This window comes from Aureobasidium subglaciale, assembly GCF_000721755.1.
Source record: "Aureobasidium subglaciale EXF-2481 unplaced genomic scaffold scaffold_5, whole genome shotgun sequence".
Classification (NCBI taxonomy): domain Eukaryota; kingdom Fungi; phylum Ascomycota; class Dothideomycetes; order Dothideales; family Saccotheciaceae; genus Aureobasidium; species Aureobasidium subglaciale.
In genome coordinates this window covers 704,021-728,100 of record NW_013566990.1, presented here as the reverse complement: position 1 = coordinate 728,100, position 24,080 = coordinate 704,021, and the positions used below count along the sequence as shown (strand labels likewise).

The window sequence follows — 24,080 nt, the reverse complement described above, 5'->3', positions numbered from 1 at the left end:
TTTCTCTTCTTCCCATTCCTTGCTCGCAACTTCCTTCCACCTCAATCCAGTGACACACTACTGCATCTTCTTGACCTCCTCAGGAGGTGCGGCTCTATCAATCAAGCCAGCACCAATCTGGGCAGTCTCATGCCAGTTTCTCTGTCTAGCCCAGAATCTGTCCTCAAGTCTCGAGCTTCTCAAGCTACTCTGTCTAGCCTCCTCTTCAAGAGTCTCTCTAGTAATCTTTTCGCCAAACTTACCCACCTGAGGCAAATTTTGGCTTTGCGAGAGAGACTCGGAAAAGTATTGTTGACGAATCATGAAGCGATCGCGACGCTCCTTTTGGCGGCCGGGGGAGTCGATCTTACTGATGCCAATTTGGACGGCGCAGCGGATGAGGAGGTAGCTGTGTTCGGCGAAGAAGATGGTGAGGAGAAGGGCCCAGCCGCGGATGTTCTTAGGAGTGCCGTCGGGGCCGAGACCGTCATTGCTGAACAGGTAGACGAGCGCAGCGGTAGTGATGCTGCCGAGCCAAGACAGGAAAGACAGAGAGTCCAACCAGGGGCCGATAGTGTCAGCACGTTCGGGGATGGGACGCTGCATCTCGATGCAGATCTTGACAGCGTCGGCGCGGAGCTCGAGCCAGTTGTTTGCGAGGAAAGAGACGGGAGTAAGAGGCCAGACAGTGCTGAACAGCGCCAAGTAACCGAACTGGACGACCATCTCACGAAGGTCAGAGTTGACATCGTAGGTATCGAGTTCGGCCTCGCGACGAACGCGGGTCAAGAATGGAGCCTCCTCGGCATGGTCACTCTCAACAGGAGTAGGAGAAGAGCCGCCCTTCTTGGAGGCACGCTCGCTCTGCATCTCCTTGTACTTGGTGAAGCCTTGGCGCTTGAGGTAGGGCACAATGACTTCCATGCCGAGGTTGACGATCTGTGCCGTAACAGTGAAGTAGATGATTTGCTTGCGAAGACGATCAGGGTTGATGACGAATGAACCAACGCTGGGAGCCTGAAGCTGCTTCTCATTCTCGGCGAAGGGTCTAGCGGTCAAGCTGAAGACATCCAGATAAGGTACTACAACGCTACCAAATGGAACGTAGACGAAGGCAGTCAGGAAGACTGGAAGGTATGAGGTGATGAAGTTGAGAACAAAAGTCTTCTGGGTCATGGCGTAGTTGTAGGCGTCGTCTGTCTCGTAGTTCTCGAACTTGGTAAGACGTTGGGCAAAGGTGGTAAGAATGCCGTTCAGAACGGGCATGACGGTAGTCAAGATGATGGTAGGGAGGAAGACCTAGAAATTTAGCTAAGCACATGTGAATGGTATCGGAAGCATCTTACCAAGACAGACTTCAAAGGACCGTTGTAGATCTCAGAGATGAAGATCTCGATTCCGAAGCAGGTTGCGATCAAGCTACCAAGTACGGTAGCTGCGGCGATAGCGAAAGGAACCTGGAGAAGCTGGCGTTGAAGACGCTTGGTAGCAGGGAAGATCTGCACCTTCTCGCCAGTGACAGGATCAGTGCCTTCCTTCTCATGCTCGAAGTGCCTACGCTTGGTCTGGATCTTGGATACACCGCGGACACCCCATCTGACACCGAGATCCACTTCCTGGTGCTTCCAGTACTCGACAAAGGCTATGCACCACAAGCTGCTGACGATGGCATAGATGGGTGAGAATCTTCCGAGCAAAAGCCAGGCAGTGGCTCCAAAGGCGGCAGGGAAGACCAGGAAGGTGAAGTAGGACTGAGTAAAGGCAAAGTAGAAAGCAATCTTCTCGCCCAATCTGTCTCTGATTTCGTCGAGATCTTGGGGCTCGAGAATGTATTTCTTAGTCCATCTCTTGATCCACTCTTTGTTGTAGGCATGGTCGTGGAGAGCAAAGATTGACTCGACGTTCTTCCACTCTCCCTCCTTGGGAGTGATACCAGCACCACCTTCTTCTTCAGGGTTGGTGATCATTCGGTAGATGATGCGGTAGCGTTCTGCTTCGTGGAGCGGTTCCTCTTCGATGGCCTTCTTGGTCTCCTTCTGCGGTGCTGCGGTTCTGACCCCATGGATCCAGTCCTTGACTCTCGAGCGGTACACCTCAGCGTTGACGTGCTCCTCACTGGCGACCTTGACGAAGATCAAGAGCGAGTGGTTGTCTCCATTGCGAACTTCGGTAGCAAGTCCGACTTTAGCGAGCTTTCCAACGAGTTCAGCAAACTTCTTTCCTGCTTCGGCTTTACCTATGGTGCTGTAGTCAGTACTTGTCGTCCAGATAGATTGGTGCTCACGTACTGGTAGTCGCAAAGCGGAAGACAATGACATAGTCAGTCTCCATGTTCGTCTGGAGACCCTTGTTGTTGTCCCTGAACGTAGGAGACAGGGACGTGGGCGTGGGCGGTTGCACCGATTGTGTCGACATCTTGTCTGAATGCTGTCTGTCGCAGCAATTGACTTCTAAGTAAGAAGAGAAGTCGACCTGGGGAAGGTCAATGTGATAGCTCAAAGGGAAGTCGAGCTAGAAACTTGATAATGCGGGCTACGCGTCCTACGTCATCATCAACGCCGTTTCACATGCGGCCTCGAAAGTACTTGAGCCCCTGGCACTATGGACACCCTCCCCAGACAAAGAGGCCATTGACGAAGGTCCTTCTTGTCCTATGTGTGTCGCTAGATTGGTTATCGAAGAAATTGCTCGTAGTCTCAAGTATCATTGTCGGAAGTGTATCTCATCGCGATGGCTGATAATAGCCTCGGCCAATGAATGCAGATGGGGGGCTTCAATATTACCGATACCTTCACATGCGTTCTTATCCCACCGTCACCGACTTATCTATCTGTATAACGAACATCAGTATACACTTGAGCACTGTGGACAACTTTGCTTCCTAGCATGATCCGATAACACATGCTCAACATGTTTTCCCCTTTTGCGCCTCCATCACCATTCGAGCCGCCATCTCTGCTGTACCTCTTTCTGCTCTCTCCTCCCAAATTCCTCCTCAGAACGATACACGGTCTAATCTCACTCCTTCGATCATCCCCATCACTACAAGCAAATTTGCTTCCCATCAGAGTAGTATGTCTATCAGACACACACTGTCGAATACCAGCCACAGTTCCAGACGGCGACCTTCTGATCCACGCGGGCGACCTCACACAAGCCGGCACACCCAAGGAGATCCAAGCACAGCTAGATTGGCTAAACACCCTCCCTCACGCGCATAAAATGGTGATTGCAGGAAATCACGACACCTATCTAGATCCTCGATCACGGACAACTTTACCCTCTAGTGATGTGGAAGGAGCAAGTTTAGACTGGGGAAATATACACTATCTCCAGCACTCTACCACGACTCTAACGTTTCCGACACATCGAAATCGCACATTGAAGATTCATGGTGCGCCGCAGATTCCTGCTTGTGGAGGACCGGAGTTTGCGTTTCAGTATCCACGGGGTCAGGATGCGTGGTATGACACTGTTTCATCCGGTGTAGATGTCTTGGTCACGCATACGCCGTCGAAACATCACCTTGATCTCTATGGCTTGGGCTGCGAGCATCTCCTCCGAGAACTTTGGCGCGTGAAGCCACGGCTACACATCTTCGGACATGTACATGCTGGAAGAGGCAAGGAAGTTCTGTACTGGGATGATGCACAAAAGGCATTTGAGGACGGATGCAGTAGACCTGATGGTCTGGTCTGGAGTATGGTGGATTTCTGGCTGTGGATTCACGTGGTAAAGACACTTTGGCATGGTGTGTCGAGTGTGGTTTGGGATCGTGTTTGGGGCGGTGAAGCGAGGTCGACGAGATTGATCAATGCTAGTGTCATGTACATAAATACTGGCCAGCTAAAGAACGCGCCGCAGGTGGTGGAGATATGATTATAGTAACTCGTAATATGATAGTATGCGCAGGCTGATCTGGCACTGTCTAAATTCATGATTCATCCCGTGTCGAGCTACCTACCTAGTTGAGCACGCAACAACAACATCAAAAGAGAGAACAAACATCATGGTTAGGCACACGTATAACCAACACTGCAAGGACTTCAGCACTGAGCGTATAGTCAGAGATAAGAGGCAGTCTGATGCCAAAGAACTAATAGGCGAAAAGGAAAACAAATTAGAATAGTCGTCCTCCAGAGTCGGACCCACCTCCTTGCTATACCGTAAACAAAAAGTGGTGTTTGCCGACGCTACTTCTCCCGGCTTCGCACAGCAGTACTTGACCAACTCCTCCGTAAGAGGGTGGTATTCTACGGCTGTCCAGTGGTCAGGGGATCTCCCACTGCGCCAAACTCACTTGAGTTTCGGTCTTACCAATGCTGGGATGTGGGAAGATTGCTATTGCCTCAGTATATAAGGACTCGATGAAGTGAGAGGAGATGTTTGCTTGTTGTTTGCTTTGAAGTGAAGAGACATTTATGAACGGTGAAAAGGGTATAATATTTTGATGGGGTGCATGATGAAGGAACAACGAAACAATTTCTCTCTACTCCCTCTTCTTGCCACCACTGGCCTTCCATGCTTGAGCTCTGTTGCTACTTCTAGTTCTCGGCTTACCCTTCTTCTTACCAGAACCACCCAGCTTAAGACCAGCCTTGCCACCTCCAGCCTTCGCTCTATGACCCTCAAAGATGAAGCTCTCAGGTGTCTTGAAGCCCTGAGGTGTTCCTCCTATCGGCTTGCCCTTTTGGACTTGGGCAGCGGCGGCACGACCGAGCAGTTTACCTGCACGGCCCATGTTTGACTGCATAACCGGGTCGGCTTTGGGGTTGTAGATGCCCTTGTTGGTTGCGCCGGGTGCTTTTACGGCGTTGCTACCGGGCTTGACGTTGCGCTTGATGGTCTTTGCGCGGGTTACGCGGAGCTTGCGAGGGAGCATGGGAGGGAATTTCTTCTCGTTGAGAAGGAGGGCAGCCTCGACGGCGTTCTCTTCCTGGTTTTGTTGTTAGTATGTGGGAAGTTGGGTCTAGATTGCGGTACGACTTACGGTGAATTGCACGTATGCGAAACCCTTTCCAACTCTTGTCATAGGATCACGGGGCACACGAACACTCTCGACCTTACCACAGGTGGAGAATGTGCGCCACAGACCTTCCTCGACATCACTGGGGGTCTTGTTGCCCTTTCGTGTGCCCTTGCCTTCCTCGGCGTTAGCCTTGTCGATGTTGGTCTCGTCGTCGACGAAACCGAGGTTGCCAACGAAGACACATCGTCTGGGTTCGGTCTTTGCGGGATGGGCAACCTCGTCGACACGGAGATGACGGTCCAGGACAACAGTTCCATTCAAGCGGCGAGCGGCCTCACGAGCCAAGGCGTTTGTTGAGTAGACAGCGTAAGCGTTTGTGGACTTTGTTGTCTCGACCATAATCTCCTTCTTTGCAAAGGCGGCCTTCTTGGGGATGGCGCTGGCGTACGCAGTCGAACGGAAACGGAGCGATTCAACACTGTGTGCGGGTTGTCCCTTCTCAGCATCGGCAATGTCCTCGAAGAAAGACTCGAGATGGCGCATAAGCGTCTTCTTTGCCGTCTTTGATGTGATTGCTTCGGCCGAGACGTTGCCCAAAAAGACTGTTCGTTGCGCCTTGACCAGATCAGAATCGTTGTCGGGCTCCAGGGTCTCGTGCATTGGGGGTGGTGACATTTCCATGGCATCAGCAGCGTCCGAGTCTTCCTCCTCGCTGTCGCTGTCACTCTTCTTCACGCGCTTGGAGGAGCGGTCTTCCTTTGCTTTGGCGATGGCCTTCTCCTCTTCGCGACCGAGCTTATCCATGTACACATCCTCCAACTCGGGCTGCTTGTCCTTTCTCTTTCTCTTACGGTTGTTGCTCTCAAGGGCGGCTTGAGCAGCGAGTTTGGCTTCCTCCTCCACATCCGGGACTTCGGAGTCGCTGTCGTCCTGTACTTCGGAGTCGTCGTCTGCGTCAACAGCATCTAATTCGTCATCGTCAAGCTCCGAGAGTTCCTCGTCGTTGTCGTCTCCCTCTTCCTCCTCTTCGTCGTCTGACTGCTGCTTTCTCTTTGTGCTTCTGACGGGTGCAGATGGGATCTCGGTATGGATTGGTTTGGCGACACCGAACTAGAGAAGTCAGTGAATCGCGACTCGATTGACAATCATTGGCTGCCATGTGCGTACAGAGTTGGCGAAGAGATTTGAGATGGTAGGGTCCAGGTTGGCAGCAGGAGCCAGAGCAGAAGATTTTGGCTTCTTCTCGGACTTGTGTTCCTTCTTTTCGACCTTCTCGGCCTTCTCAACCTTCTCCTTCTTGTGCGACTTCTCTTTCTTATCCTTTGAATGAGCCATGATGCTAGTTGTGTATCCGATCAAAAAATTGTAAACGCGCGACAAAGAAATCTTCGGTAACTATTGGCTCTCGGATCTGGGGCTGGGGGCAATGATAAGATAACGGCTTGGCGAAAACCACTCGTCGTGGGGACAACCTTGTCCTCTACACATACGATGAGTTTTCGACAGCTATTGACTTCTCTACGCCGCCATTCTTCGACTGAACGATTGCAGATATACCTTATTTGTCATGGCTCACTCATCGGTAGATGAAACGCAGTGTGAGCATATCGTCACGGATGTGCTGTGTGGTCCAAGAAGATGGCTATTGGACGATTGCCATACTCGGTCTGCTGCAAGTGTTGTGTAGTCACAATAGAGAGATACTGTGAACAGTGGTTCCAGCGTTATGTGCGGCTCGATGATGGACCATCTATATCTTCTGATCGGTATATAGGTAGATTAAGAGTTCCAGTAGCTAATCTCGACAATACATGTCCTCGCGGTGGTGAAGATGATGATGGATGTTGTCGCATAATTGCGGCTTATCGATAAGCTTGGCCAAGACGCCAGAGATCGTCACTCCGCTGCTGAACGCTTCAAGTGACCCTCGATGTGCAAAGCGACCTTTGTGACCGAGTCTGCTGCACCATATCCTCATTGCTCTATTGCTCCTCCGATCGATCATCCGAATCTGTCCTCGCATCCTGCTAAACAGGATCTCTCGACACGAGTAGCTCCAGAGCGACGACGGCGGTCCACTTAGCTCCGCACTCGCACCCTGACGCGCTCTCTCGTCTTCTGCAGCTAACATTGCTCTGTCCACCCAATCACCGAACAGGGCTCCCGCTGCCCACGACGGCGCTCATGCAAGATGGACGAAGACAATCATCATCCTGCCGAAGTTGCGACTACGACGCCTCTCCTGCAGTCGCCGCTCTTTGACCAGCTCAATCGCAACTCGGTGCCCTCCATGGCCACCCCGTCTGTATCTCCGTTGAGCACTACATCAAGAACCGCTGCCCATCCAGTCATCGATCCGATACCCCTCCAGCTCGAATCCGTCGACAATCTTGACGTAGACCCAAGCGACGGCTCGAGTAGCCTGAGCGACTACGACGCCGAATTCGACGACCAAGATCAGCGAGACAACAACGATAGAGACTCCGAAGCAGAAACAGAACGTCTCGAGCGTTCACCCATGAAATCGTGGATTCCGTCTCCGACAAAACTCAATCAAGCCTCCGTTCGATCTGAGCCGGCCTCTTCACCTGACCCTCAGCCTCAATCGCCGTCACCTACACAAGCTCGACTGGGTACGATGATCGCGATCGACAACCAGATCAATGCTGACCGGTCTTTATCAGCCTCTCCTGCAGCACTCGCAGGCCGAAAGCGCAAGCGACCAAGCCCCGTCAGCGACGCCGACAGTCCTCTCTCCGAGCACTCGGATTCTGAGGAAGCGCTCGCTCTAAACCACAGCAGACATGTCGAACAAGCGCCCGAGAGTCGACAAGAGACACCAGAACCTACGGAAGAAGTCGACGAGAACCCCTACATCTCGCCCATGAAGGCCGCTCGTCTGAAAAGAGCGAAGCAAAAGTCTAAACAGACTCGCGATTTTTCTCCTGCCGCTCAGACAGGTGGGAATGAACTTGAATACGACGAGGCGGACGAGCAGAACGACGGCGACGACGAGACGAAGAAGCGCGCCACAGAGGCCTTTACAGCCATTGTTGAGCAGTTCCAGACTTTCCGCACAAAGTAAGTCGCCGGAGTTCCTTGAAACCGCTACGGACACTGACAATTGACTAGAATGCACAACGAGCGTCTGACTCTAGCCGAAGCCGAATTGGAGCAACTGAATTTACCGAACGCAAGTCACCCAGACTTCCTCGCCATGTTGCAATGCATCACTGCTAGACGCGATACCAAGATCCAACAAGAGATCACATTACACCGCTACAAGCTTGGAACACTCCGAACCCAAGTACTTGCAGAGCGCGCCCAGCTGCATACTCAATACTTCCAAGAGGCGCGAGAACTACGCGACTCGCTGTTAGAACAGCTGGGCAAGCAATGGTACGACATACAGAAAGAGCGTCGCCAGTTCCAAGCCGATCAACAAGACAATTACTCGTACAAATTCCCCACAAAGCGCTCCGATCAAGTGCGCAACCAGGAAAAGTACAACCGCGAGGTTTCCATCTTATCTGGTATGGCCAAATACCGAGGCTTCCCAGCTGCACCAGATATTCAAGGCGCACGAAATACCGAGCTCGACGACGATTTCAAAGCTATGCATATTCCACGCAGGCAAACGTTACCTCAGCAGCAAGGCCCCGCTTATCAGAACCCCGTGCATATGCATTCGGCACCTGCATCAGTACGTACCGCCGAAGAGAGATTCATTGAACAGACTCCTTGGGCCAACCCTCAACATCCTTTGCATCACCAGTCGCGAACTCCAGGTCCTTTCGGCACGTACGGCATGCATCTCCAGCCGAATTTGATGCGCCAGGGTTCCGCTCAGGGCCAACGTACTACTTCGCCCTTCACCACACCTCTACCAAACACAGCGAAACGTGCAGAATATCCACAGAACGGTCTTGGCTCTAACGACACCATTGGCATACCCAGCGATCCTCCCTCAAGCGCAGTACCACAGAACGGAGATCGATTCGCGCAAGGCCCGCCTGGTGGTGATATCTCACCAATCGACCAACTTAAAGTGCGTTCTACCCTCGGCAACCCACTCGGCAATCGGGGAGACAGGCGCGACTTCTCAGGTTTATCCAGCGCCTCGACCATCGAGACACCAGGTGATCCAGCCGAATTCGACCGCCACGGCGCACCGTCACATACCAGTGCTGCACAGAATGGCCTTCCTCTGCAACCACCTGCCGAACACTCCGCTCCTCAGCAGGCCTTTGTGACGAGTGCACTACATGCTCATAATGGGAGACAGGATGATCGCAAGCCAGAGCTCTACGAGAACGTCAACTACAGAAGGTCACAATTAGGTGCGTTTGGTGCGCCGATGCCTCTTTTCGGCACCAATTCTCCTGCGCATCAGGATGGCCAGAGAGCGTCGTAGATTGAGCACTTTCAGTACGCTATCACCCATGAATAATGATTAATCATCAAGCAACGGCCGTCAATACGAGCATCTGAGATCTACATAAGGCGTAAGAGATGGAAGCAGCTGACAAGCTAGCTGTGTATGGAGCATCGAGAACATCAAGGTGTTCTCGCCAGTCCGAGTTGGCATATAAGGGCGCAGGAAGGCGCCACGTGAGTAGGTGTTTTATACCCGATGACTTTCCCTCTTCTCAATTGTTTGATTGTTTGATAATTGCAGAGTTAGCGTAGATGCACGTCATGAGACGGGTTATAATATGGCTATCAGTTGATATCAAACGCTTGTATACCAACCGCTTCAAGGACTCTCGTTCTTCTCTACACTGTAAAACCTGCGTAGCAACAATCGCAAAAGGATGATGCCCGACAGGCCTCACAGAGTGTGATGGCAGCCAGCAAGAGACAAAAAAAGAACTCTCCTCTCTCTGAGTCGAACAAAGGACCTTCTGATGACAATCGAACAATTACAGTCAGACGCTCTAAACCAACTGAGCTAAGAAGAGATTGGTGTGACAAGAAGGGGTTTTGTATCGTATAATAAAATTGGACGGAAACAAATCAACCCACCGGACTCCGTCACACGGTCGCGCGATACACGTCTCAACGCACGCTCAACTATGCTCTCCACATCACAACACGGACTCGCATCTTGTGTTCACAGCACAAATGTAGGTCTCACGACGGCCGGTACGACTCTGTTCCTGAACCACTGCCTCAAGTGGCACGTATCACCGTCCTGTAAAGACCTCTACTTGCATCAATCTTCGCTGCAAGGTGCATGCAGCACCTCATCTGCGTGGAGCCGGACTGGCCATCTTTTTGTATCGTTGATCCCCCTCTTGCTTCTCCGCACCAAGCTTTCGACCGGCCAACTATGTTGACGTAGGAAGAAGAGATGCAATAATGAGCAAGGGACACATACCCATCGTTGTTGCCTTCTCCGCACTTGTCATCTTTTGAACATATATTCAGGTAGTCTGCCATCTCCGCTCCAAAAGCACCGTTCCCTGATTGTGCCGTTTATCGCTATGATCACCACCCTATTATCTCTATTGCTCGTATCGACTGCCTGGGCACAGGAGCAAAACACTCAAGACTATGACTCCAACAGGTGAAGCTTCAACAATCGTGCTGTATTGCTGACGATTGGTCCTTGCTGACCTACAGTCCTCAGACACAAGATTCCTACGTACTCTCCTGTCCGCCCTCCAGCTGTGCCTCTTGCTGTTCGCAGTCCTTATACCAGCATATGGATCTCTACTGCAAATAATGGCACTCTCAACACCAATGAAGCCATGTTCTGGCAAGGTACCACCGCTGGGTGGGAAGGTATCATCGTCATAGATGGCATTATCTACGAGTATCTCGGCACTGGACTACAATCTCTTCCACCCCTCGCTAATGTGAAGACTGCTTCCCAACTCGCCGTCTCTTTTGACTCTCAGTACTCGAACTTCACCATCCGTGCAGGTCCAGTTGATCTCGTTGCGAGCTTTCTTAGCCCTGTCATCCCACGGGATCTTTGCCGCACTAGTATACCTCTCAGCTATCTCCAAGTCAGCTTCTACAGTACGGATGGCCAGCTCCATGATGTTCAGCTGTATAGCGACGTCAATGCGGGCTGGATCTCGCCAGAGACTAACACGACTCTGAACTGGAACCTCTTTGAAGGTAATTCAGCCGTCAATGGGAGTGGTAACGCCACCAGTAGTCCCTCGACTGTTTACAGCTGGGTGCTTTCCCAAAAGAACCAGTACGATTTTGGAGAACAGTAAGACGATATCCTTGGTCACTATCATAGTCGTGCTAAAGTATCACAGGCAAGACTTTCCACAGTGGGGCAATTTCACGTAAGTCAGCCCCTCGGCGCATAAAGCTCCCACTGACGTTTGGTTATAAAGATACTCCTCAAGTCCTGGTCAATCCGAAAACTTCAGTTTCCAGAGCGGCCACTCGCTTGATCTTCGTTACAATTATGTCAAACGCCTCCAGCTCTCCAACGTTTTAGATTCTGATTACCGCGGTGCTCAGAGCAAGGAGCCGGTATTTGCATTTGCTCATGACTTTGGATCGACAGTATCGGGAAGTGCTCTTTACACCATCGGAACAGTACAACAAAACGTCATCAGATTCTTGACGTCTGATGGGCTTGTACCTCTGCAGCCGTGGTGGACGGAGTGCTATGGCGATGACTTATTTGACCTCATCAACTTTCATTATGATGATTTCGCAACCAGTCAAGCGAAAGGAGCGAAATTTGAAGCTCAACTCAAAGCGGATGTGCAAGCCTACTACTCAAGCTTCCCTGGATCGTTGTATAGTAACAGCACACCATCGACACTTCCATCGTATGTCAACTCCTCTGGTAGTGAGGACGGCACAGATCAATTTGGGCACACCTACATCCTCGACTCGAGCAATGTCTATGGTTTCCTCGACCCCACCGACTTCAACGGTATCGCCATCCCCGATGTTTCTGAAGCTGAGAGTTACTATGCTATCGTTGCTCTGAGCGCTCGTCAAGTGATGGCAGCGTACGTCTTGACTGTCCCGCCAACTCTTCGCTACAGCAATTCGTCGTCCATTACGTCAGGTGAACCGCTCTTGTTCCAGAAAGAGATATCGAGTAATGGAAACATGAATACAGTCGACGTCATCTTTCCAGCCTTGCCCTTTTACCTCTACGCCAATCCTCAGATGCTCAAATTCGTCTTGAATCCACTATTTCATCATCAAGAGAACGGGTTCTACCCCAACGGCTACAGCATGCACGATCTTGGGACGCATTTTCCCAATGCGACTGGCCATGTCGAAGGTAATGATGAGTACATGCCGGTTGAAGAAAGTGGAAACATGCTCCTCAAGGCATATTCTTACTACAAATTCACTGGTAATACGAGCTTCCTCATCCAACACTACTCCAAGTATCGACAATGGGCGAGCTACGTGATACAATACTCTCTGGTACCTGAGGCTCAGTTAAGCACCGATGATTTCGCAGGGACGCTTGCCAATCAGACAAATCTTGCAATAAAAGGAATTCTAGGCCTCAAAGCGATGTCGTTCATATCACAAGTCGTGGGTGACTTAAGCGCCGCAGCTAACTACTCAGCTACCGCGTCTTCTTACTTCACTCAATGGGAAAAATTCGCGATTGACCCGACTGGGACGCACACTATCCTAGCCTATCAGAGTCGTGGATCCTTCGGCCTCCTATATAACACTTATCCGGACAAGCTTCTGAATCTCGGTATCATTCCACAAAGTCTACATGATATGCAAAATGATTGGTATCCAAAGATCTCTCAAATTTTTGGAGTACGTTTATAAATAACATCGGCAGTCAGAGTTATTGACTGACAATCACAGGTCCAACTTGACAGCCGTCATACCTATACTAAGAGTGATTGGGAAATGTGGACAGCAGCTACATGTGCTCCAGAGGCCCGTCGTCTGTTTGTCAATTCACTAGCACACTGGCTCAACAATACTAGCACGAACCTGGCTTTCTGGGACTTATTCAAAACCGTTGGTACAGGGGGCTATCCCGTTGGTGGTCCGACATTCATCGCGCGCCCTGTTGCTGGTGGACACTACAGTCTCCTTGCAATGCTGAAGACTGGACAAAACAGCCAGATTGGCACAGCTCCTGGTGGATTCATACAAAATAGTACTCAGGCCTTGACCGAGTCTAGAGCTGACTACCTGGATATCTCAGCTGCTAGTGTGTCGCTGCAGACCACGAAGTCCGCCTTGATATCAGCACCTACAAGTGGCCTGTTCAACGTGTCTATCCACACGCGAGCGGTACAGTAGAGGACTTGTCTCATGGTGATCTGGAAGCACCTCTTGTAAGCGTTTCATATTTAGACAAGGGCAAGATTTTCTCATCAAATGGGGTTGTGGTCTAGTGGTATGACATCTTCTTAGCATTGCTCCTTGAGCATTACTGAGTGGAGAAGGTTCTGGGTTCGATTCCCAGCTACTCCAGCATTTTTGCCAGGCATCTGTGTGCCTTGTGCTTTTGCGCATGGGAGATACGAGGCGTCGTGCCCGTGTTTCTATATTTTGCTGTTCAGAGGTGCTGGATTGCAGATGCGGAAGCGGAAGACAGAAAACGTGGGCGGCCCACGTTTTTGCAGCCGCGGAGATTGGCAAAAGCCGACCGACCTATGCTTTCGGTGACAACATGCTTCATCCATCATCAATTCAACAACTTTTTTGATGTTCCAACAATAATCGTCGCAGTCATGGAGTTCGATACTAAAACGCGTGAGTGAATCTGCAACTTGATAGTGTAAGCATGCTCATTACTCTGTAGCTCTCTACCAGACATCTGACAAGACATCTTTCGCGTACATTTCGGCGCGCGATCGCTGGCCTATTATTCTTGTGAGTGACTCTGGATGAACTCTCTACTCCGATGCTCAGCTCAGCCCGAATACCGTTATCGATGTGAAATGTGAACGGGCGCGAATAGTTGCCATAAGACGTGTTTCGTCGGATTAGGAATTATGTCGACCTTCATTGGGACATGCTCTGCTACAGTCTGTGGACTAGAAGGCACCAGCCTATGTCACTAGTTCGGCATATTGTATCGCGTCTGACCGAACATCGAAAGGAAGTCATCGAGCACACGACTGACAACGTGTCCAGACAGGTGCCATTGACGACTTGCACAAGGCCATTGGCAAGACCGACGACGCTGAGAAGCAGACCGAGGGCAAGAGCATTGTTTCCGAGCTCGCCAAGCTGAAGTATGAGTTACAACACGACCGCCAACTTACGTGAGTGACAATACAATTGCCTGGCTGGTTACGAGACACTAATATATTACAGCCCCCTCGCCGATGACGGACAAGGTGACATCGAAAGCTACAATAAGGAGCTCGAACAACTCGGCAACCCAAAATGGTTCGACGTACCCTGGCTCTTCTCAGAATGCTATCTCTATCGCCGCATGAGCACCCTCTTCAAACTCTCCACCCACTGGAAAAACTACGACGTCTTTAACAAGCAGAAAATGTCCACTTTCCGCTCTTCCCGCCCTGCTGTCTTGGAGCTCGCAAACCGATACAATGAACTCAGCAAACAGCTCAACAGCAAGAAGAGTTCTCCACAGTCAGAGGATGAACAAATGGCTGCTGAGAAAGTGCTGTTCACGGAGATGTGTGAGATTTGTCTCTGGGGCAATGCTACCGATCTCTCTCTTCTTACCAACTTGACCTATGAAGATATTCAAAAACTTCAAGGGTCAAAGGCGAGAAAGGCGGCAGAGAAGAATATCATCGCCAATGACTTTGAAGCTACCTTCGAGCTTCTTCACGCTGCTAAGAAGGCAGGCACAAAAGATCGCCGTGTGGACATCGTGCTGGACAATGCTGGCTTTGAGCTTTTCGTCGATGTCATTCTGGCCGGATACTTGCTTCAAGCTGATCTCGCCACTTCTGTGGTGCTGCATCCCAAGAACATTCCTTGGTTTGTTTCTGATGTTGTTCCCAAGGATTTCTCAGATCTTCTTACCGTTTTGGTAAATGCAAAGAGCTTTTACGAGTCGCCTTCTGAAGACGATGAAGCCAAAGGCGTCACACCCCAAAAGCTTTCAGAGCAGGAATCGTCAGATTTGTCATTGCTGTTCCAGAACTGGAGTGAGCTGTATGCAGAGGGCAAGATTGTACTTAGACCCAACCGTTTCTGGACCGAGGGAGGAAGTTATTGGAGACTTCCTGGTACTGCTGGAGCTCTGTTTGAGGACTTGAAGAGTTCAGAGTTGGTCATCTTCAAGGGTGATTTGAATTACCGCAAGTTGACTGGTGATGTGAGTGCTATCCTCTTCCGTTATGCTCTTCTTTGCTGCTTCTGTGCTGACTTTAAAAACTAGGCTGCTTGGGATCCCACAACCCCCTTCACCCAAGCCATTGGACCTCTAGGCCCTGGCTCTGGTATGCGTACACTGGCTCTTCGCACCTGCAAGGCCGACGTCGTTGTCGGCCTCAAGCAAGGCGAAGACGAACGTCTTCGTGAGATGGAAGGTGGCGGTGGTGACAGCGGTGCTCGTAAGTGGGCCTGGAGTGGCAAGTGGGCTGTCGTCCAGCTCTGCGACGGCAAGAAATAGTTCGAAAACCAGCAATGGCCGTAGATCCTGGATAGATAAAGTTTATAAAACGACAAAGTAAAAGAGTGGTTTTTCGTCCTTTTCTGGACATTTCCTCCATCTTCTTGCTATTCCAGGGGCAGGTACGACTAAATTATGGAGCTGTAGAAACGCAGCATCTTTTCTGGGAAACAGCTTGTTTTACTGAGATACAAGTCTCATCTCGTCACACATGATCTCAGAGACAGGTTCAACCATACTCTACAGCTGTAGAAATGCAGAAAGCTTTTCACAATTACAGCTCCTTCCACCGAGAGACCAACGTCACATCTCAGCCTGCCCCCCTGGCTGTGAAGAATAAATTTTCGCCCAGCCACGAGTGCAACCAAACCACAAGCCTGTGGAAATGCAGAAACCTTTTCACAATCCCAACTCTTTCCTCTGAGAGACCAACCTCATATCCAAATCTGCCCCCGGCGATGAAAAATGAATGCTCTCCCGAACACGAGATCGATCACATCCGATGTCTGTAAAAAGGCAAGAAGCTTTTCCGAAACTCCAGCTTTGTCGCTGAGATACCAAACATCCCCATCTCCAGAGTGCAGCGAGGGAGTTTTGGTAGACTGTCGAGACGCAAGATCACATTGAGAACCAAAGCTCTGTTACGGAGAGTCCAATCCACCGAGATAATTTGCCCCTGGTCTTGAAGAAACTCATGCTCTTCCAGCCGCAAATTCAACCAGAATTCATACCTGTGAAAAGGCAAGATGGTTTTCGGAAACTCTAGCTATGTCATCGAGATACCAATTATCTCTTGTCTGAAGTCCGGTGATAGAGTCTCTGTATACTGTAGAGATGACAAGAACATATCCGAGAACCAGAGCTATCATCGTAAGAAGCACCCTCATCTGCTGCACCAGATCAGACACCAGGGTACACCAAAGCACTACTGCCATCCTCACATACCTGCGTCTATACCCCATTGTCCTTCACTCTCGATACCTTCTCGAAGGTAATCCCACGCATCTCGTCCAAAAGAACGTCAAGAAAGCAAAATCCGACACCAGACAGATTTGAACCGCAACACCTCAATCTCACAACTCGCCGACTGAGCGTAAACAAAAATCCTCTCGGCATTCCCACGCTATAAACATGTCTCTGAATCACGACAATGAAATTTTCTTGTCTCGTTCACTCTCGTTGCGCGCGACATCCGGGTCCTCCACTTTTGCATACCCCTCTCCCATCTCTCATCCAGGTAAGTCGTATTGATGATCGATATGATGATTACCAGGAGTAAAAGCACATTGCTGATACGTACGCGGGAGCAGAACAAGATCAAGATGCCTCCTTTGAGCAGCTGCAAGGAGTGCCACTTTCGCTGGATCGCTTGCGATCAGAGGGATCCTTGCGCAAAGTGTTTGAGCGGCAATCGTCGCTGCACGTATACAAAGACCTTGGTGAACGGCGTGCCAGTAAGTTGTTCTTGGACGAACGATGCTGGAGATGAGCGAGTGCTGACAAGATGTAGAGATACCTTGACGCCAACAACCGCAACAGATACGGCAATGTCATGGTGCCGGACGGTGCGCCTGCGCCTGTGCCTGCGCCTCCACCACCTCCTCATCCTCCTCCACCACCTCCTCCCCCTTCCATCCCATCTCCTTCTACACCACCATCGGCCCAGGGAGCGGCAGAAACACCCTCCCCCGCCGCAGCGTCCTCCCCGGAGCTGCCAGTCGCCCCTGTGCACCTCTGGCGCTCGGCCTTTTCCGCTCCCTCGACCTTTACGTCGATCAACCACTCCGCCTCGGGCACCGCTTTCCCCTGGAGAGAAAGCGCAGCTGAGACTGCTCCTGCGCACTGGCGCAACTTCCTGCCTGACCAGGGCGACGAGGACAGGGAGATGGTCGAGCTAGGTGAAGGCGAAGAAGAGATCGAGGCCGACGACGATGAAGAGACGCGCCAGACGCGCCAGGCCGACAGCGCCAACAAGAAGAAGCGCGCTCCCGACAAGAAGAAGTAGCCAATACAGCTAGATGTGGTCGACGAGCACGACAAAGAGAGATGCTATATAGCGGAAGGAGAAGAACAGGATAATTAGAAATGCACTCACAGACCCGAGATCAACAATACGTAACGTCCGAAAGAATGGCATTCTCTTATGCATGAATGTATGTATCGATGTCCCCAGGTGCGCCAGAAAGAAAGAAATAGCCCAAGACGCCAATATCCCATGATCCAGTATGATGGCTTGATGCAAAAAGAAAAAGAGAAAAGAAAATGTGAGTGGTAGAAGCTACCTTAGGAAATGGTTCATATGTCCAGGCACACGGTTTCTGCATTTCTCACAATCGTCCCGATATCCCATGGAAAACTTCTTCGACGTGTCTTGATCGCGAGGAGATGTGAAGGCGCCACTGCGTTGTCGTTGCTTGCGGACGCGTACTTCTGGCGTCTGTGGAGCAGCTCGAGGGGTCGATTCAGCATCCATATCGATATCGCTAACAGTCAACAGAGAGAATTGACTTCCAGTCGCTGTAGTCGGAGTATGAGGCTCGTCCTCAGAGATGGGCGACGGAAAGCGTTCTCTTGAGCCGGGCAGACGAGCGCGCATCGTGGAAGCAACATAGGCGTTGCTGGCAGAAGTATCACCTTGTAGAGGAGTAGGCTTTGGGCGTGTTGTCAGCAAAGCGATAGGTGTTGGTACTCGTGAGCCTCTCTCATCAAGTGCCATCCGAGGGTTCCGGAGTGGAGTATTTTCGAGAATCCAGGGGGCCGGCAGCTCAGGGGATTGCGAACATTCCATCTGGAAGTCATCCCTCATATCCATGTCCATATCGGCGGAAGATTCGTTTCCAATTGTGGTGGAAAGCATCGAGTCGTCAGCAGCACCGGGCATGGACTGAGACTCTATAGTGGAAGTTGGGCCGAAAACATGGTAGTCTTGCCCGACTGAGTGACGCAGTCTCTTTAGGGAGATATGAGTCGCAGATTCAAGACAGCAGTAGAGTTATCATGTCATACCTTTTCATGATGCATAGACACGGCATCTTCGTCATCTTCATGTCGACGTTTGTGGGATAGTGAAGAGAACATAACGGCCGGTCAGACAAGGCTGAAGTGCAAGAAGGTGGGAATGTTGATATCAGATTGTGGTAAAAGAAGGACAGGGTACATGAGCCAGCATGTGAAAGTTTGTCGTCTAGAGAGAGTGTTTCATGGCCTGGAATCAGGCAGGCACTCTGAGAAAGCAGGTGCGATGGTTTGCAGCAAGCGGTTGGCAGTTGCAAGAGAGGTCGTCACGTAGTGGGGTCAGCAATTAAGGTGTGGCTGGCTCGTGCCTTTGAGATCGGCCAGATTCTGGCCGCCGAACAAAGAAAGTGCACAGCCTTTTCTTGGAGCCCTTTGACTAATAATCCTCAATAAATTCATTTTGTCCCAACACGCATACCACGACTATACACAGCAAACATGGCCGGTTCCGACATTGATGCTCAGCAGCTCCGTGAGGCTCAGAATGACGACACCCGCGTTCTCGGCTACGACCCTCTGATTTCGCCCGAACTTTTGTCCTCCGAGATCCCCGCTACCCAGGTCGCTCTCGATGCCGTCAAGAAGGGCCGTCGCGAGGCTCAGGCCATCATCCACAAGCAAGATGACCGTCTTCTGGTCATGTGCGGTCCCTGTTCGCTCCACGACCCTGACGCTGCCATTGAGTACTGCGGCCGTCTGAAGAAGCTCGCCGATGAGCTCCAGGACGATCTTTGCATCATTATGCGCGCCTACCTCGAGAAGCCCCGTACCACTGTCGGCTGGAAGGGTCTGATCAACGACCCCGACCTTGACGAGTCCTACAAGATCAACAAGGGTCTGCGCGTCTCCCGCCAGCTCTTCTGCGACCTGACCAGCCAGGGCATGCCCATTGCCAGCGAGATGCTCGACACAATCTCTCCCCAGTTCCTTGCCGACCTCATCTCGCTCGGTGCCATTGGCGCCCGTACCACCGAGTCCCAGCTGCACAGAGAGCTTGCCTCCGGTCTGTCTTTCCCCATGGGCTTCAAGAATGGTACCGACGGCAGCCTGGGTGTCGCCGTTGACGCCATTGGTTCTGCTGCTGCCAAGCACTACTTCATGGGTGTTACCAAGCAAGGCCTTGCTGCCATCACTAAGACTGCCGGAAACAAGGACTGCTTCGTCATCCTCAGAGGTGGAACAAAGGGTACCAACTACGACGCTGAGAATGTCAAGAAGTGCAGAGAGGCACTCGGCAAGAAGAGCCTCCCTGAGGTCATGATGATCGACTGCTCCCACGGTATGTGCTGAATACTATACCCTTTGCGAGACCGGAGACTAACAACAACCTGTAGGAAACTCCCTCAAGGACCACCGTAACCAGCCCAAGGTCGCCAAGACCATCTCGGAGCAACTTCGCGCCGGCGAGGAGGGTATCGTTGGTGTCATGATCGAATCTCATCTCAACGAGGGTGCACAAAAGGTCCCTGCTGAGGGTCCCTCTGGCCTCAAGAGAGGTGTCAGCATCACAGACGCCTGCATCAGCTGGGAGACAACCGTCGACGTGCTCAAGGACCTCGCCGAGGCCGTCAGAGTCAGAAGAGAGGCCAAGAAGTCAGCCACTAACGGCAACTGAACGAGCATACGAATAGAGGAGTCATCTGGGGGTGTTTCAAAAGCGTATTTGGAGATTTATATTTTCTCTCAATTTATGACCAAATCTTGAGTCTTCGTCTTGCACAGGGCTGCTTTCCGAACTTGCACTCGTTGCGCTTGTCGTTCGTCGTGATTCGTTGACTTCGTAGTGGCTCTTGCCTTGTGATCGTGATGAGTCAGGGCCGTCTCTGGCGCGGCTCTGCTCAGAAGCCCGTATAGATGTGGTGATGCGCAAGTCCTCTGCTCTCCTAGACCGGCAGATCCTTGTTCCTGTTTCCTTCTCCTGCTTTCTCGCCTGCCTTCTGAAGACCCCTGGCGAGGTAAGGTCCTACTACGGGGATGTTGTATGCGAAGCCAGCTATCGTCTTGAAGAATTCACCAAACAGTATGAAGATGCCGTATATCTCGACGAGGAAACCGATCAATGGCCAGCGGAGGAGGATGAGGATGATGCCTGCGACGAAGGCTGCCGTGCCCTTGATCTTTTGGCGACGAGCAAAGAAGAGGAACGTTCGTTGGACTCCGAGAAGTAATGTAATACCGGCGAGGAAGAGGATCTGGAATGTCGTTTAGTACATGGCAACGACATGCTACAGTGGCAGGCGAGCGTACGTTTCCCATTGCCAACCTATTCAATCGCATTAGCTGTTTTGGCTCCAATCGACAGGCATTCAAACATACATTGAGCGATCAAAGAACATGATGACTCCTCCAATCAGGAAGAAGCCTCCTACAATTCACATCAGATCTATCCATACAGCGAATGCGACCAGGCGCACAGCCTCACCTACCGCCGGAGCAAAAGGCAACCCCAATTTCTACACTTACAATCAGCATCATGTATTGCGAGGACTAGACATGGCATGCTTACTCTGGGAGTCTGAGAGCCACATTGTAGGCATCTTTGCGGTTGTGTTGTTTGTGAATTACGTGACTCTGGGTATGGTATTCAATAAAGTGGAAGCTGGCGTGCAGGAAGAATCCAAGGGAGACGTTCCGCGCGGCAGGCGTCGCGTTGCAGATGCGACAAGAACAAATTTCCCCCTTTGAGCTTGCCAGCAAGACCACCTTCCTTTTCCATCCCAGCAATTTGTCCGCCCCTCTCTGTCCAGATGGTCTGAATCCCAGTTCGTTAGACGTTGAGCTGGTATGGGTATTCCACATTTGACGCACTCGCTATCGCCTTATGGCGATAAGGTGGTACTGCTACAAAATCCTGCAAAACACGAGAATGCCATCATTGATGGCCCGAGTCTGGCATACCATGTCTTTTATGTGTGTATAGCGCGCAGGACGAGCGCGCGAAATGCCCTAGAAGCTGCTCCCACATACCAAGAGTTAGGCCAGGCTGCTGTAGACTGGCTCGAGCAGATTGAGCAATACGGACTGAAAATGTAGGTCCACGATACAAGTCCGTCCAGAGTAAGTGGCTGATTCTCTTTCCTCCTCTGTAGTAAAGCTGTGTTTTTCGATGGTCTTTTGCCATTCTCAAAACGAAACACTAGATTGTCCAGATTGCAAAGTTATGCGAACCAGCTTGTTACCTTCAGAGCGCTGAACAAGGAAGACTTGCCATCACGCATGGACAATGCAAAGTCGTCAAAGTCTGATGTCTTGGGCTCAGTTGTATCGTCAAATCGACTCAAGGCCCTTCCTGCCCCGCCTTTCCTGGTTCCTGCCATCATTGAAATGCTGTTCGAGAGTCGGTACAGCTCCCTGGTCTCAGTCATCCCTGGCGAGGCAGACGCATATTGCGCAGAGGCTGCAAGACAATATGGTGGTGTCATCTTCACCAGCGACTCCGACCTTCTTGTGCACGATCTCGGGGAATCTGGCAAGGTCATATTGTACCGCGACCTCGAGACAATTCATCTGCCCAGTCGAGGCAAATGTCTGAAAATTCAAGAGTACCATCCAGCCGCCATTGCGAAGCGGTTCGAACTTCCAAATCTGGTCAAACTCGCATTCTTCATGTCTCAGGATCACCACAAGAGTCTTGCTGAAAACATCAGACTCGCAGCAAAAGACACTCCGATGTCTGCTGGGTTCAGTGAGTTTGCGGACGAATATGGCTCTCTGCCCAAGTTGTCCAAGCTAGCTATGGCGAGGAGCTCGAATGAGGCGAGGACACTAAAAGCGCTTGCTGAACTGGATCCAAGGATATCAGAGATCGTCCACTTGGTCCGCGTCAAGGAGAGCGACGAGGCACCTTCGGATCTGCACGACTCGAACAATCTTGACATGTATCTCCCATTCATCATAGATGATCCTACGAGAACGTCTGCTTGGCGATCTGGTGTATCCATTCGTACTCAGGCGTATTCGTTGTTGCGTCTATTGAATCCGGGTATCACGAAAATCACTGAACAGGAGCGCAAGGGCACCCGTGTAGCAGGAACACTCGTTGATATTGACTCGACGAATGATCACACCAAGCTGCTGGAAGAATGTTTGAGCTCTCTGCAGCATGACCTCGAACAACACCCGTCACTAAGCAGAGCTGCGAAATGGCGCGCCGTGGCAGCCAAGCTTGTCTGTCAGTCGAATCTTGACAACGACAAACCTCCGCCACTCAGTAACGATCTGAACAGACTTGTTGCAGGCTCGCGACAAGGAGTGCTTTCTTGGTCATTCATCCACGTGAGTGGTCAGATCCAAGCATCTCTATACTCCTTGAGAATGTTATTGCAGATCTCAACTGTGATACACAGCTTACTCGAAGGCACTGGTCAAGACGCATACGCTTCACTGCAAAGTCTCATTACCTTACTGCAAGACCTACCAAGTCTACGAGAACTGTTTGATCAGGAGACAGACACGACTGAAGGTGAGATCGAAGCTGCCAAAACGGCTGTTTCGAGTATATTGCAAAGTCTAGGTATCACACAAGATACGGCAGAATCTTCAACAAAGAGGAAAAAGAAGCGAAAGAAGAAGGGCGAGCACACAGGTGATCGTACACCGCCTGGTGTGGCATGGAGGTCCAACAACATGTTCAGCAATCTTGCACATAGAGACTAGCATGATAGTGAGGTCACTCACCGCTACGATCCAACGATTAAGTGTCTGTGCAAGCCCTCATGAGACTTCTCTGCGTTGCCAACTGTGCATCATAGTGCTTCGGATCAGTGTTCGGATGATGAGGTTGATGAGGCTCAGTAGACGGAAGTTGAAAACAGTCTTGCATACGAGTGTAAGGCCTAGACGATCGTTATAGGACAAGCAAAATTCAGGAGCGAGCCCTTCCGAGCGAATCTGACCATTGCTCAAGCCTCTGCAAGTATATACATACAACGAACAAGGGTATATACCTATCCTGTCTAGTCACTGCAAGCTACCACATGCAAGTAACCCCATGCCATCAATCTAAAGAACAAAATCCCAAGCTCATGCTTGAATTATCTCCAGAAAATCAGTCCACTATGTACCATCACCGTTGTATTTCACACCACATCTCGAAAGTGCGATGAACGTCAAAGGATCCCCAAAACACGGCACCAACATCCGATCGACACGGGGTCACCGGGCTGAAGCTTGCATTTAGATTATCTGTCAGACCAGCGGCTGGCTGCCTTTTTTCGAGAGGAGCTGTCAGCCGAAGCAAACAAGGACTGATCGCGTAAATCGGCTTCTCATCTATTCCATGGCACCGGGATCTGGGGATATTGGAGCGCCTTCAGGCCCATTGACCAGTAATTACATCTTGGGCTAAATTGGCTAATGATCTTCCGGCTATTGGAGGTAAATATGTCATGTAGAAAACGTTGATTGATTGCAAGGCTAGCGGGCAGGTTTCTTGTAGAGCTTGAAGAGAGCTCGCGTGGGTTTTGTGAGTTTCGTGGGTTTCGAAAGCTGCAATTGTCTCAGCTCTCCAATGTGAGATGACCGGTGCAAGATGGCGCATCAACG

At 50.9% G+C, this 24,080-nt stretch overlaps 13 protein-coding genes across 13 annotated transcripts; 8 read left to right on the top strand and 5 right to left on the bottom strand.

Annotated features, from left to right (window-relative positions):
- Positions 1-57: 57 nt before the first annotated feature.
- On the bottom strand, positions 58-2,394 carry AUEXF2481DRAFT_72868 (uncharacterized protein; the record flags this gene model as incomplete). Its single annotated transcript, XM_013490527.1, has 3 exons — positions 58-1,278; positions 1,326-2,215; positions 2,268-2,394. The coding sequence occupies 3 exons, from the start codon at positions 2,392-2,394 to the stop codon at positions 58-60; spliced, it is 2,238 nt and encodes a 745-aa protein (XP_013345981.1).
- Positions 2,395-2,401: 7 nt separating this feature from the next.
- Positions 2,402-2,799, top strand: AUEXF2481DRAFT_600710 (uncharacterized protein). The gene has a single exon (XM_013490612.1). The coding sequence runs from the start codon at positions 2,505-2,507 to the stop codon at positions 2,715-2,717; it is 213 nt and encodes a 70-aa protein (XP_013346066.1). The 5' UTR covers positions 2,402-2,504; the 3' UTR covers positions 2,718-2,799.
- Positions 2,638-3,931, top strand: AUEXF2481DRAFT_37972 (uncharacterized protein). Its single transcript, XM_013490445.1, has one exon. It carries the CDS (start codon positions 2,890-2,892, stop codon positions 3,856-3,858), a length of 969 nt encoding a protein of 322 aa, XP_013345899.1. The 5' UTR covers positions 2,638-2,889; the 3' UTR covers positions 3,859-3,931.
- A 379-nt stretch (positions 3,932-4,310) lies between these two features.
- AUEXF2481DRAFT_37971 (uncharacterized protein) lies at positions 4,311-6,404 on the bottom strand. The gene is made up of 3 exons (XM_013490444.1): positions 6,116-6,404; positions 4,970-6,058; positions 4,311-4,915 (listed from the first exon to the last, which is right to left on the bottom strand). The coding sequence occupies exons 1-3, from the start codon at positions 6,281-6,283 to the stop codon at positions 4,469-4,471; spliced, it is 1,704 nt and encodes a 567-aa protein (XP_013345898.1). The 5' UTR covers positions 6,284-6,404; the 3' UTR covers positions 4,311-4,468.
- A 494-nt stretch (positions 6,405-6,898) lies between these two features.
- On the top strand, positions 6,899-9,796 carry AUEXF2481DRAFT_87208 (uncharacterized protein). Its single transcript, XM_013490546.1, has 2 exons — positions 6,899-8,029; positions 8,081-9,796. Exons 1-2 carry the CDS (start codon positions 7,140-7,142, stop codon positions 9,360-9,362), a joined length of 2,172 nt encoding a protein of 723 aa, XP_013346000.1. The 5' UTR covers positions 6,899-7,139; the 3' UTR covers positions 9,363-9,796.
- Positions 9,797-10,603: 807 nt separating this feature from the next.
- On the top strand, positions 10,604-13,329 carry AUEXF2481DRAFT_600363 (uncharacterized protein). Its single transcript, XM_013490611.1, has 4 exons — positions 10,604-11,177; positions 11,227-11,256; positions 11,320-12,724; positions 12,776-13,329. Exons 1-4 carry the CDS (start codon positions 10,702-10,704, stop codon positions 13,220-13,222), a joined length of 2,358 nt encoding a protein of 785 aa, XP_013346065.1. The 5' UTR covers positions 10,604-10,701; the 3' UTR covers positions 13,223-13,329.
- A 279-nt stretch (positions 13,330-13,608) lies between these two features.
- Positions 13,609-15,544, top strand: AUEXF2481DRAFT_37968 (uncharacterized protein). Its single transcript, XM_013490443.1, has 5 exons — positions 13,609-13,678; positions 13,728-13,798; positions 14,063-14,193; positions 14,246-15,224; positions 15,288-15,544. Exons 1-5 carry the CDS (start codon positions 13,657-13,659, stop codon positions 15,519-15,521), a joined length of 1,437 nt encoding a protein of 478 aa, XP_013345897.1. The 5' UTR covers positions 13,609-13,656; the 3' UTR covers positions 15,522-15,544.
- A 1,162-nt stretch (positions 15,545-16,706) lies between these two features.
- Positions 16,707-17,169, bottom strand: AUEXF2481DRAFT_37965 (uncharacterized protein). Its single transcript, XM_013490442.1, has 2 exons — positions 16,829-17,169; positions 16,707-16,755 (listed from the first exon to the last, which is right to left on the bottom strand). Exon 1 carries the CDS (start codon positions 17,073-17,075, stop codon positions 16,839-16,841), a length of 237 nt encoding a protein of 78 aa, XP_013345896.1. The 5' UTR covers positions 17,076-17,169; the 3' UTR covers positions 16,707-16,755; positions 16,829-16,838.
- On the top strand, positions 16,767-17,663 carry AUEXF2481DRAFT_600499 (uncharacterized protein). Its single transcript, XM_013490610.1, has 2 exons — positions 16,767-16,975; positions 17,034-17,663. The coding sequence occupies exon 2, from the start codon at positions 17,074-17,076 to the stop codon at positions 17,524-17,526; it is 453 nt and encodes a 150-aa protein (XP_013346064.1). The 5' UTR covers positions 16,767-16,975; positions 17,034-17,073; the 3' UTR covers positions 17,527-17,663.
- A 136-nt stretch (positions 17,664-17,799) lies between these two features.
- Positions 17,800-18,599, bottom strand: AUEXF2481DRAFT_3257 (uncharacterized protein; the record flags this gene model as incomplete). The annotated part of the gene is made up of 2 exons (XM_013490249.1): positions 17,800-18,471; positions 18,528-18,599. The coding sequence occupies 2 exons, from the start codon at positions 18,597-18,599 to the stop codon at positions 17,800-17,802; spliced, it is 744 nt and encodes a 247-aa protein (XP_013345703.1).
- Positions 18,600-18,974: 375 nt separating this feature from the next.
- AUEXF2481DRAFT_27689 (uncharacterized protein) lies at positions 18,975-20,151 on the top strand (the record flags this gene model as incomplete). The annotated part of the gene is made up of 2 exons (XM_013490356.1): positions 18,975-19,815; positions 19,871-20,151. The coding sequence occupies 2 exons, from the start codon at positions 18,975-18,977 to the stop codon at positions 20,149-20,151; spliced, it is 1,122 nt and encodes a 373-aa protein (XP_013345810.1).
- A 268-nt stretch (positions 20,152-20,419) lies between these two features.
- Positions 20,420-21,073, bottom strand: AUEXF2481DRAFT_3255 (uncharacterized protein; the record flags this gene model as incomplete). Its single annotated transcript, XM_013490248.1, has 5 exons — positions 20,420-20,728; positions 20,784-20,799; positions 20,853-20,901; positions 20,963-20,989; positions 21,043-21,073. The coding sequence occupies 5 exons, from the start codon at positions 21,071-21,073 to the stop codon at positions 20,420-20,422; spliced, it is 432 nt and encodes a 143-aa protein (XP_013345702.1).
- A 247-nt stretch (positions 21,074-21,320) lies between these two features.
- Positions 21,321-23,192, top strand: AUEXF2481DRAFT_3254 (uncharacterized protein; the record flags this gene model as incomplete). Its single annotated transcript, XM_013490247.1, has 2 exons — positions 21,321-21,565; positions 21,626-23,192. The coding sequence occupies 2 exons, from the start codon at positions 21,321-21,323 to the stop codon at positions 23,190-23,192; spliced, it is 1,812 nt and encodes a 603-aa protein (XP_013345701.1).
- Positions 23,193-24,080: the final 888 nt, after the last annotated feature.

What these genes read in the sequence shown, in the direction of transcription:
- AUEXF2481DRAFT_87208 (XM_013490546.1), top strand. Translation starts at nt 7,140, where the DNA reads ATGGACGAAGACAATCATCATCCTGCCGAAGTTGCGACTACGACGCCT. An exon ending in TTCCAGACTTTCCGCACAAA is followed by an intron (nt 8,030 to 8,080) that starts GTAAGTCGCCGG and finishes ACAATTGACTAG; the next exon opens with AATGCACAACGAGCGTCTGA.
- AUEXF2481DRAFT_37968 (XM_013490443.1), top strand. Translation starts at nt 13,657, where the DNA reads ATGGAGTTCGATACTAAAACGC. An exon ending in CAACACGACCGCCAACTTAC is followed by an intron (nt 14,194 to 14,245) that starts GTGAGTGACAAT and finishes AATATATTACAG; the next exon opens with CCCCCTCGCCGATGACGGAC. An exon ending in ACCGCAAGTTGACTGGTGAT is followed by an intron (nt 15,225 to 15,287) that starts GTGAGTGCTATC and finishes TTTAAAAACTAG; the next exon opens with GCTGCTTGGGATCCCACAAC.
- AUEXF2481DRAFT_600363 (XM_013490611.1), top strand. Translation starts at nt 10,702, where the DNA reads ATGTTCTGGCAAGGTACCACCGCTGGGTGGGAAGGTATCATCGTCATA. An exon ending in CCACAGTGGGGCAATTTCAC is followed by an intron (nt 11,257 to 11,319) that starts GTAAGTCAGCCC and finishes ATACTCCTCAAG; the next exon opens with TCCTGGTCAATCCGAAAACT. An exon ending in AGATCTCTCAAATTTTTGGA is followed by an intron (nt 12,725 to 12,775) that starts GTACGTTTATAA and finishes TGACAATCACAG; the next exon opens with GTCCAACTTGACAGCCGTCA.
- AUEXF2481DRAFT_37972 (XM_013490445.1), top strand. Translation starts at nt 2,890, where the DNA reads ATGTTTTCCCCTTTTGCGCCTCCATCACCATTCGAGCCGCCATCTCTG.
- AUEXF2481DRAFT_600710 (XM_013490612.1), top strand. Translation starts at nt 2,505, where the DNA reads ATGCGGGCTACGCGTCCTACGTCATCATCAACGCCGTTTCACATGCGG.
- AUEXF2481DRAFT_37971 (XM_013490444.1), bottom strand. Translation starts at nt 6,283, where the DNA reads ATGGCTCATTCAAAGGATAAGAAAGAGAAGTCGCACAAGAAGGAGAAG. An exon ending in CAAATCTCTTCGCCAACTCT is followed by an intron (nt 6,059 to 6,115) that starts GTACGCACATGG and finishes TGACTTCTCTAG; the next exon opens with TTCGGTGTCGCCAAACCAAT. An exon ending in TCGCATACGTGCAATTCACC is followed by an intron (nt 4,916 to 4,969) that starts GTAAGTCGTACC and finishes CAACAAAACCAG; the next exon opens with GAAGAGAACGCCGTCGAGGC.
- AUEXF2481DRAFT_600499 (XM_013490610.1), top strand. Translation starts at nt 17,074, where the DNA reads ATGGTGCCGGACGGTGCGCCTGCGCCTGTGCCTGCGCCTCCACCACCT.
- AUEXF2481DRAFT_37965 (XM_013490442.1), bottom strand. Translation starts at nt 17,075, where the DNA reads ATGACATTGCCGTATCTGTTGCGGTTGTTGGCGTCAAGGTATCTCTAC.